General features: G+C 41.5%; 1 protein-coding gene across 1 annotated transcript in view; it reads right to left on the bottom strand.

Annotated features, from left to right (window-relative positions):
• Positions 1-485: 485 nt before the first annotated feature.
• Positions 486-11,466, bottom strand: part of ptprn2 (protein tyrosine phosphatase receptor type N2) — a 108,706-nt gene continuing 97,725 nt past the window's right edge. Inside the window, exons 17-22 of the mRNA XM_068304330.1 lie at positions 10,185-10,304; positions 9,441-9,607; positions 7,122-7,175; positions 6,029-6,093; positions 4,069-4,142; positions 486-1,976 (exon numbers count right to left, since the gene is read on the bottom strand). Coding sequence (XP_068160431.1) covers positions 1,905-1,976; positions 4,069-4,142; positions 6,029-6,093; positions 7,122-7,175; positions 9,441-9,607; positions 10,185-10,304 — 552 coding nt within the window. The 3' untranslated portion in view covers positions 486-1,904. The remainder of the gene's footprint in view (positions 1,977-4,068; positions 4,143-6,028; positions 6,094-7,121; positions 7,176-9,440; positions 9,608-10,184; positions 10,305-11,466) is intronic.

Here is an 11,466-nt window from a genome sequence, read left to right as displayed (position 1 = left end):
AAGAAGTGTGATTATTATCTTTAATTTATTCTTGAGTATTTCAAAAAGTCAAAGTGAGATTGCAAACTTTTTTTGCCAAAAAAGTCTCATGGAAAGTTTGCAGAAAAAATAAATAAATCAGGCCCTAGGATTAAACAACATTAAATCATAAAAGAAAATCTAAAATAGAAAGTCTCCAATATGAGAAAGATTCAGCAAATAATGATAATATTGAACTTTATAAAATGGTCCACAGTGGATGAATTGCATGACTGATTTCATTTCACATCTTAAGCCACTTTTCCTGCTGCTAGAGAAGGTAAACCAAAGATTTCAGCTGTGCAAACCCGAAGGCTTCTCCCAGACATGAAGCTTCTGGGAGTGCGAGCGTCTCTTCTTTGTGATTTCACAGCGGCTGCCACTCAATCAAACGTCACTTTGTGTGAGCGAGTCAGAGACGACATTAAACACCAGACGGCAGGGTAGTATAATCTCTTCTGATTTATTATCAACCTGAATGTTACTTTTCACACAAAATATATAGATCTCATTGAGGCTCTCAGTATACATTTTAGATAGCACTATGTAGGGATTCATAAAGTCATTCATTGTCTCTACAGTACATACATCAGATTGCACAAAATATAACAACATACCAGTGTTGGAGGGACAAACAATCTTTGCAACAATATAAGTTCAGCTTAAATATATCATATTGTTACTATCGATATATATATAGGAACTATCTCTTGGTATATTTCTATTACATTTAATATTAACAAACGATCCATGGTGTAAAATGTTAACATCACCGCAATGAGGCAGAAAAAACACCTGATATGTCACGAGAATTACTCATGAGGCCAAGAACCAGAGCTTGTGTGTGGTTTAATACAGGAGTGAGATGTCTGGGCCCGATACACACACACACACACACCCACACACACACACACACACACACACACACACACACACACACACACACACACACACACACACACACACACACACACACACACACACACACACACACGCCTCAACATGTGATGTTCCTTCTGGGGGATGTACTGAACTTTGTACAACATCAAGATTTTTACAGATGAGATGTTATGAGTCTAAAAGAGAACTGCAATCACAGGTCAATAAATCGATTGGAAAAAACAACAACGTTATAATAAACATTTTTTATTAATAAAGGCATTCCAGCCACTCAGGTGCGCAAATGCCCATTTCAATTTGTCATATATCGGAGTAAATTTTAATTTTTTTTGAAAAGGATTTCATAAGATTACTATGAAAATAAGATTTAAAACATAAATATGAACTCTGATATTATACATGCCAATTTTTCACATTTTCACACACATTTCTTAATAACAAATTAGATATACCGTACAGCATCTTGATAAAATAATTGTTGGTAGCAGCTCTTTGTTTGTTGCACCTCATCATCAGAAGTGATTTATTTTTTAAGATGGCAGATAGAATTTGGAACAAAAATCTTCACTTGACACCACGTAAACAGCTTGTAGTGGCACTAAAATGGTATGTTCATGAACAACGTCACAGTTAGAAAGGACATGGGTTCATATTGACAAAGTGTCTCAGAGTGGGGGGAGGGGGGTTATTTAGGATCCTACACCAGATCGGATCAGGCCACACCGTTCCACACTCCCCACGCAGATCCTGGATCAACAGTCGTACTCGAGATCTTTGCAAATATGGATTAAGGTGAGATATCTGGCACGACATTCATAAGTATACAGTATATATAGAGGTGAAGAGGAGGCAGCGAGAGAGGAGAGGAACAGAGTGAAGAGAAGGAAAAGCAGAGGGAGATGTCAGTCTTGAGTGGGCAGAGGAAACTGGTGCTCAGCGAGCGAGACGAAGGTAGAGGGGGGGGCGGGGTGGGGATTGCGATGCCTTCACTGAGGGAGCGCTTTCAGGATGGCGTTCACCTCCTCTGCCACGGCTGTCAGCGCAAACTCGAACTGCTCCTGGAGGAGGAGGAGGAGGGTAAAAAAAAAATGCAGGGAGAGAAGGGAAGGGAAGTGGGAAAGTTTTAGCATCTAACAGCTCAGGAATGACCTTTCAAAATGATTGGCAACTGCTGCCTCCTCGTCCTCCTAGACACCGTTTTGCCACAGACTGGAGGTGAAGGTGAACCACTCTGAGCTTTCAACTGGTGAGCGCCGGAGCACGCGGCACTGCCATCGATCCAGCCAGGTGTATCTTAAAATAAAGCTTTTGAGTCAAACTGTCTCTCAGCTCTCTCTCATTCTCTCTCTTTCTCTCTATGCGTGAGTACGAGTGCATTTATTCGAGAGTCTGACTCACAGTTTTCCCAGATGAGCACAAAGGGGGCTGATTGATGTTTGCCCCATGGATCTGGTGTTTTTATATTCTTCTCCTCTCCCCAGGCTTCAGACCACAAGGTCCACTCACAGAGAAAAAGTATGTAGGAGTTTGGAGGGAGCAGTCTTTAGATGTGTCAACACATAGCCTGCCATGGTGTGGCCTGAGGATAGCTAAATCAATACAGAAGAGTCACTGGTGGCCATACTGCTCACTTTGTAGAGGAGATAACGTGGAGTCATTAGGACGCTATTTCTATTTTTTTTCTGCTGTGTCTTAGGGTCAAGAAATATGTAAGTGCATCCGTCTATAGCGACGAGGATGATATACAGTGAAGTACACCTCAGTCTAATCCCATGTTGAGTTTAAAATGGTGTGTATTAAAAAAAAACAAAACCCCCCACACACATTTTTGCAATGCATTGCTGTTCACATTTACACCACTAGGGGGAGATCAATCTCTGCTTGACGTATGGATGTTTCAGGAGAAAAATGGTCACGCATGATGTAATTATTACATGTTGGCATCTGTCAAATGGAAAAACTACAAAAAAAAAAGAAAAAAAGAAGGGAAACAAATTTTCTCTTCTTCGCAAGTTCTATCCAAAAATGAAGTGTCAACATTAGGGGAGAAGGAGGGGGAAAAAAAAGATAATTGGTTGTCCAATCCTTGAAACCTAACTCTAAATTTCATACCTCATTACAATCTAATTTCTTCGTAGACCCAGCGTGATGCCACAAAGTGGAATCAACAATACTCCAATATAATTTCACTTAGACTTGTCAGAAAAGAAAAAGTGAGAGTGCTTGGAGAGCTTTTCAACAGCGAACAGAGCAGGGCTGTAAAAGCAGCATTAATGAACCATCTAGGAACAGCGGAGTCTGTTAGCAAGCAGTGTCAATTAATATTATCACCCACTACTACATGAGGTTTATTATTATTATTTCTTCCAATTACAAGAGAGAAACAAAAGAGACGTCCTACCTATTATTTGCATTAGTGGATGAGAGGAACTGCATTGTACACATGCAAAACCATTTTCAAAAAACATTGATATGAGGAGAGCTGAAGAAACTAAAGAATATGTTATAATCTACAATACCGGACAAGCACACTGTATAAAGATAAAAGGGAATACAAAGATGATTGAAAATATACTGGATGTCTGGATGGATGACAATTGTTTCTGTCATTTTCAAGCAAATATACCAAAAATTAATCCATTAGTGCAGATTTTCTGATTTTTATGTTATGTGTGATTTTAAATTGAGTTTATTTTTGTTTGGGACCCCTGGTTGAAAAAAACAAGGCATTTTAAGATCCACTGATGTTGAAATAATATCTTTCCTCAATTGTTTTGACAACATTTCCCATCATGCAATGAGAAAACTGCACATTTCAGAGTCTACTGTCAATCCAGCTTGTTTGCATTATTAAAGGAGAGAATCTTAATATAGAATAAAATAATTCTTCAACCGAAGATCAGTCTGCCTGTGTCTTGTGATGAATGTGGAACGGTGAGTTATTATCACCCCAGACAATGTTTTTGCAGCCATGAATGCTTATCAATTACCAAATCATTTCACCTGATCCTGTGGACGCAAAGTCGACAATCGTCTGTTTGAATGGTTCCAACTCCCCCCCCCCCTCCGCTCCCTTCTACACCTCCTCCTCTTCATCCTCCTCCTCCTTCTACCCACCCCACCCCTCTAACTCAAAGCTGGGGACCTTACCTTTGTCTGGACCATGCCAGCTCTCTGGTCTCTCAAGTGCTCCAGGGTAGCGGCAATATCAATCTCTTTAGCACCTGCAACAGACCGAAAATTGGACTGAGTTCAAAGCAGCGGAGTAATCCAGCTCACATCTGTCAATCTCTCTTTATACTGGGCTCCTTTTGGAACAGCACAGCGATTGAAAATTATTACATTCATCCCTCGAAAGACTTGGACGAGAGCCACAGACTGTTTCTCAATAAAATATGCAAGAGGATATTTTTGGGGTCTGGGAAATTTGTGAAATTGCTTTCACAAATGCTACGAACAGACTTCTCAGTGGCAATTTTTTTGTTGAAAAATTGGTTTAGATCATGTGCAGCTCTCAAGTCTGGTGGCACCTTTTTGATGCAGCAATATCTGTGTGTGTGCATGTGTGTGTCTGAATTCTAATTAAAATGATTTATAGCCTTTGCAGCAGCCATACTGATAATTAACCTATGCAACAGTTGCTCGCATTCGACAGTGATCAGCTGCTGTTGAGTCGAGGCTGCTTTGGCTTCAGAAGTGTCTGATGTTAATCTTGAAATCTTATTCTACTTTCAGATTTATGGATTTCAAACTGCACGCCAGCGACGAGGGGAGAAAATCGAGAGGGAGCCCATGAACTCTCAAGATGTTTTTTTTGAAAGTGAGGCAGAGAAAGGAAGAAAATGAGATGGAGCAGGAGTAAAAATGTAAGTGTGTGGGTGAGAGAGTGAAAAAGAGGGATTTAATGCAGCTGGACTTAGTACTGAAAGTACTCCAGGCTCCGACAAGACTTTCATGTCTCAGAAGAGCTGGATTCCAAAGTAAAGCTTAAGAGAGGCTCTTGGACCAAAAGAAAAAGCTTTGGAGAGTGAGATTAAGTTCATTTTATACATTGGATTCTGGAGCAGGAAACAAAAGGTTAAAAAGACACCGGGTGGTACCTTTCATCACCGCGGACAACGGTGCATTTGTCACTGAACCAAATGAACTACATCAGGACGGGTCAGTCGTATTACTGTTTTACAGACGGCCGAGGAAAGTTTGCACAACCTAATCTTCTCAGATGGGCCGGGATCACAGGGAGAGAGCATGCAGGGGCCAGGGGGTAAAGGGCAGGGGTGAAAGGGCGAAAGGCAGAGGGCAGGTTGAGCCCTGGAAGGCTTTAAAGGAGGTGCCAGGAAGACTTTGGTAAAACAAAGCCCCTGTGCAACAATAGATGCACAAATGGGAATGTGTTGGTGCAATTTCATAGTTTATGTAATAAAAGTACCTTTTTTTTTTCTCTTGAGGACTTGAGGTGTAATTCCTGCTTTGAATTTTTGCTAAAAAAAGAAGTTTCTTCCTAATTTGTCACAAACAAATATCTATTTCAATTTATGCATTTTTACAAATGACAGCAAGTTAATTTGATTTGTGCCATACAAAAAAAACAAAAAAAAACCCAGAAAAAAATTGGATGAATGTTTTAACATCCTGGAGATGTATGGGATGCTCATTTATATTTGTGTAAAACTGTTAAAAAAAGATGATATAGGGGTAAAACTAGAATGCAAATATACCTGAGATTAATTCAGAAGTAAAATAAACCCATTAAATATTGGTTCAAATCATTGGAGGGAGCTTTTTAAAATTCAGATTTTCAATATTTTGCTCTATAAATCTGCGTTGCAGCTGTGCTGCAGGTCAGTAGGGTGTGACGGCGGATTTAATAGATAATTATTAATGGTTGCAGGTTTGTTTTTTTTCATTTTCCTCTCCTCTGTTTTCTCTTTGTTCCGCTGTCTCCACTCTTTTCAGCTTCCTCCATGTCTCCCTCTGTCTTTGCTGCCTCAGAAAAGTCACCCTCTAATGCATCTCCAAGACCCTCTGTGGAAAATGAGAGGCTTTGGCGTTTCCAGGGCAACGAGTGAACACAAGCAGAAAGAGTGAAAGGGAAGCCATTGATCGTTACCTTTAGCCATCCTATTGAGGACCATGTCAATCAGAATGTAAGTCCCACTTCTGCCAGCTCCATCACTGCAGAGAGTCAGAGAAAGAGAGATGGAGATCATTAAGGTGCCAGAGTGATGCTTTAATCTCAGAGTGTTTCTCTTATAAGGAAACAAATTGCTCATTTACATCTGCTGAGAGACTGTGGAGTATATTTAAACACAAATGAGCCTATGAATACCGGTTCACGCTGCTCCATCTGCTCAAAACCTGATATTAACAGATGAAAGAGAATACTTAAATAGCAAAAAAAATAAAAAATCAAGAACAATCTTTAATATTCTTATAAAAATACCTGAAGAGGTCTGAATATTTGATGTTCCAATAAAAAAATGTGACTATGCTAAAACCTTTGCGCATGAGTGCATGTGTGGTCTTGAGACATTCTCGGTTATTGGGGTGAGGGGAATGGTTTCTGAGGCGCACTGGGGACAAAGGCTTTTAAATGAATGCACCTCAGGAGCAGAGGAGAGGTTGAGAGGCCAGGGGCGGTTCGAGAACAGCTTTTGGAGAGCCTTGCTTTTCCATTACTCCAGAGATAGTCTTATGAAAAGCCTCCCTTTGTGCCCGCTGGCCATTCAACGGCTCTGCATGTTAATTGCAAACAAGGCGTGCACATCTCCTTAATAAAGGCAAGGCCAATAAAACAGGAGAACAGGCCCGAGCGCCATTGCTTCATTAATCCACTGGTAGACATTCAGTCCATACAGAAGGAGAGCAGGCTGCCTGGCCCCATGCATGACTTAACAGGATGTGAACATTAAAAGTAGTCGGACAGATAGATACCTGTGCTTTTAATACAAACCAATCAATGAGAGTTAACTAACTCACTAAATGGGAAAAAAAAGGAAGTCTTTGGCTGAGAGTCTTTGTGTGACAGCATTTCCATAAAGACACAGCCAGCGGAATAAGCAGCAGCTCCATTGGACCCAGATAGAGTAAATGGACTGAGTTTAAAATCCCCTCCAACACAAAGGGCATGTCAAACAATCACTATCCCGATTCAGTGAGGCCAGCCACTGTCACAAGTTTCAAATGGTTATGGTTATACTTGCCTGCAGTGGACAATTATCGGGCAAGATCGACCCCGGTAGCACTTGTTAACCTTTCTGCAATAAAAAAAAAAAAAGAGAGAAAATTGGATGTTATTGCAAGCTTGACGGCTGCTAAATCAAAATCTGGAAACAAATTAATTTAACCGAATAATAACGGTGAGAATTAACGACTCCTGCGCTGTGGCCAGGGTGAAACTAATGACAGCAATAATCGAAGGAACAAACAAGAATCCTGAGAGAAGCTCCTTCCTGTCAATCACTTAAATTTGGGGACAGAGGAAGATGTCTTAGTCGCGTCGACTAAATAAATTGAGCATCACGTCGAACGGCATTTTCGTGACATGTGGGGCTGATGGATGTGGTTGTGTGATGTTGTGATTGCCACCCGCCGACGCATTAACCCTGGCCAATTATGAGTGTTACACTCGCAGGCATACTGAAGGCCAACAAACCTATTCGCACCCCTCTGTTGCCATGGAAACTGACTACACTGTGAGCCTCCGTCGTTTTTCACCTTTCAACGACAACGTAGAAAAGTAAATGTCAAAATTGTATCTCTGCTACATCGGATTTATTTACTATAATTTGTTACTTTCAAAAACAATGAATGTTCACTATTCATTCTTATTAGAGATCAGTGAATAAAATAAAAGATATAACACTGCATAAAAACACTGTAATGCAAACGGATGTGTCAAATTTAGCACATGATTATATTTCATACTACTCACCATAAAAGGATATACTATAAATATTTTATATGGATTAATTCTGGATTGCACAACATTTCAATTTTATACATTTCCTCTGATGCATTTCCACTTCCGTAGGTTTCCCCTGCTGTTTCTATCCCAGCTTTGTGTTTTTTGTCGTATTTGTGTATTTGTAGTGTATTTGGGGCTGAAGAGCTACAACTGAGAACTGAATTTCCCACATGTACTTGTAATTCAAAGCACAGGTGCGCTCTATTTGATGTCAGTATGAGCTTTGAGGTTTCTTTTGCCACAATGTCGGTCTGTAGTGAAGGAATGTTGCACCACTGATCATAGCTAAACACTAAAGAGTGATAAAAACCAATGATGTGTTAATAGAGGAAATGTTTATGTGTTGTTTTTACATCAAATTATGTTACGTTTAATCAGCCTTTAACACATGTGAGCATATTTACACATTAAAAAAAATGAGTATAATTAGAATGTGTCCTTAGTTAAAGAGCATACAGAGATTCTGCAGTTCCCATGCAAGCCAGAGCAAGGAGCAGTTAGAGGAGGAGAGGGGGAGGCGGGGAGTCAGGAGTGAGAGAGACAGTTTGTGCGCAGGCCTGGCTGAGGAGACACAGTTTCCAATGATCACTTTTGTGACTATGCAACTGGGCTCATATTACTAGCTGCAACATCACAAAAATGACACTGGCAACCGCAAAATACCGAGTTGGCTGAAACTGTGAAAGCTGTGGGTGCGCAGTACACGTTGTGGATCTGAGACCTCTGAATCACATGATCAGAGAGCTTTAGATTCCCCCATAAACCTACAGCAGCATTGGTTGGGGAGGGGGCGACATCGAGGTGGTCTAGTCATCTCAAGAGCAAAGGAAAAACTTGTGTACGTCATCAAAACACAGCTCAAACCCCACACACCAATATCACAAATAAATAGAAGTGACTGAGCTACACCCAGTTTAATCTGGAAAAAAAAAACTGTCAGGAAAGGATGACATGATAACGCTGCACATCCTTTTTTTTTCACTCTCATTTGCATAACAAACCAGAGGGACAGACTTCCATCCACAAATCAGATGCATCTATTCTCATTTGGAAGGCTTTTCCTATCCCACTGGGTTCTCCCAGAGGATCTATTGCTGATCTTCTGCCAGAACACATTATATGGAGAACAGAGTGAGGGTATTCAGTCACTAGCTTCCCTCCCCTCTCCCATGTTTTCAGTGAGACAGCTCTCATTTAATTGGGTGTTTGAATTAGGTGTTTTTTCTTTTCTTTTTCTTTTTTTTTTCCCCGAGCCAAGCCAGGCAGTGCAGGGCTGTTAATTTGCTGCATCACATGTGCTGTGGGGAGGTGATGGAAAAAGGCCCAGGATGAAAGGGATAGTAGAGAAACACAGCCCTTATTAGAACAAACATTCTCTAGGACACCAAAAGGCAAAAGGGGCAAAAAGGGATACGGACCAGAGAGGCGCTGACAGAATATAAGGGGAAATTAAGATCAAGCTCAGGATAAAGACTGGTTGTAAAAAGGTGGAAATCTGTCTGTAATCTGTTGGACTGCCACGTTTGAAGACGACATGCAGGATCCTTCACTCTACCTGCGGAAGTCTAAGAGAGTCCTGGCCGAGTTGGGGATCCCACGGTCAGTCCAGGACAGGAAGTGGAACTGGGTGACGGTTCGGGTCTCGTTAGTCTGCAGGTTTTTCAGGTAGAAGCTCCGCACCAAGAAGTCCTCGCACCAGATGTGTTCCGACACCAAGTTGACCTGGATGTGGAGGAGCGATGCCATTCAGGCAAATTAAAGGATGTTTGAAATCTCATGTTTGTCCAACAGCTGAGCCACATATTGTGCTTACAAAGATTACAATGCAGGAGTAGCTTTGGATCAGCTGAAGCTCGGGCTGTGATAATCTATGTTCGTAAGGTGGTTTGAGGACCAAGTATAGGTTTAATTTTAATAAATTCCTTTCAAAATAAAAGCTCTTAGATGCCGATCTCTGAGATTTGTCACACTTGTGAATGAATTTTGAGGCTGGTGCCAAAAAAAAAAAAGAGGGTTATGTTCTAAAAACTTTTGCTGCTCGATAGATTTCACAGGAACCATTTCGTAGAGAGTATCTTCAATAACTGTAAATAACAGGCAGTGTTTTCTGGAGATGATGGAATCTGGAAAACTGTAACCGCCGCAGGTAAAATTTATCTCGACTGTAATGGAGTGGAGACAGATCTCATAAAACCTAGAACATAAAACCTAAACTAAGAGAGGGGCTCCACGACGGCGCTAAAACGAGAACATATTTCTCTGATTTGTGAACGGGTCCTTTCATCTCTCGGCGACGTACCTCGTAGATGTGATACACGTCCGATCCCTCGTCGGGCCAGTAGTGATGACACTGCTTCACCCCGTTTTCAGAAAGCGGGGTCAACATGACGACGACGACGCAACCGCTCTCCCACACCATCTACGCACAGACACACGCACACACACACACACACACACACACACACACACACACACACACACACACACACACACACACACACACACACACACACACACACACACACACACACACACACACACACACACACACACACACAGGAAGAAAGACATCCCTGAAATAACAGCCCTTTCATGCTGCTCTGTGTGACATTACACTATTAATACAGCTGAACTGCGCCAGGAACAGCACCATATTGTACATTATCTTTACACGGCAGCCTTGTGTTAGAGCGAAATTGATTTGTTAATCTTGGTCCAGGAAGTATGAATAAATGTCACCTCTCTGCGTGCGATGAGTGCTGGCAGAGCAGCAGGAGGGCACGTCGTGTGTCGCCCTCTCTCCGTCGCCAGAGCAGCATCGCAACATGTACTGAGCTGCCGCTCCATTTCATCTTATCACAATCTAATGTGTCCTTGGGAAAAAAATACAGGCCCACGGCAGCCATTAGGAAAATGAGGAGGAAACGCGGCTTTTATGATTGCTATAAAAACACAATGGCCTTGACTATACACTAATCACAAGCTTCTGTGATCCAGCCCAGTGGACACATTACCCGCCAACCGCGCCAACAGTGCCAAGATGTGATGAGATTAGGCAAGGCGATAATATGAGGAAATATTATCCATTTAGTCTTGTAAGGTTTGGCAAATATTAGTAGGTAGCAAGGAACAAGGACATTCTTATTTTCCATCTTCAGCTCGTAAAGAGGCCGTCATCTGCGGGCTTTTTTTAATGTGATAAACAATTTCTAGGCTGCGAACACACACCTGCTATAAAACATTTATGTAGACAAAAGGCAAGATTTAAAAAAAAATACAAGCTTCAAAAATGACCAAACTTGCTACTGTGTGAACTCTGATGAGCTTCTACTTCTTTTTTTTTTTTTAATTCTAAGGGGAAGAAAGTGGGAAAGCAAAGCCCAGCAGAGCTAAGGTAATAGCCAGGGACTACAAGAGAAGTGAAGGATGAAGGGATGGAGGAATGAGGAGTGGAGGATTAGAGTGCAGACGCCATTCAGAGCGCTGCTGCCTGGGGCTGGTGTGGATTAGATAGGACGGAGCAGAAAGATTTGCCTCCTGCACGGTCCATTTGCATGAGAGTGGCAGTGTTTCCCCTGTTT

This window comes from Antennarius striatus, chromosome 20 (assembly GCF_040054535.1).
Source record: "Antennarius striatus isolate MH-2024 chromosome 20, ASM4005453v1, whole genome shotgun sequence".
Lineage (NCBI taxonomy): Eukaryota > Metazoa > Chordata > Actinopteri > Lophiiformes > Antennariidae > Antennarius > Antennarius striatus.
Note: the sequence above shows the minus strand (reverse complement) of the source record. Positions and strands in the feature narration are given on the sequence as shown.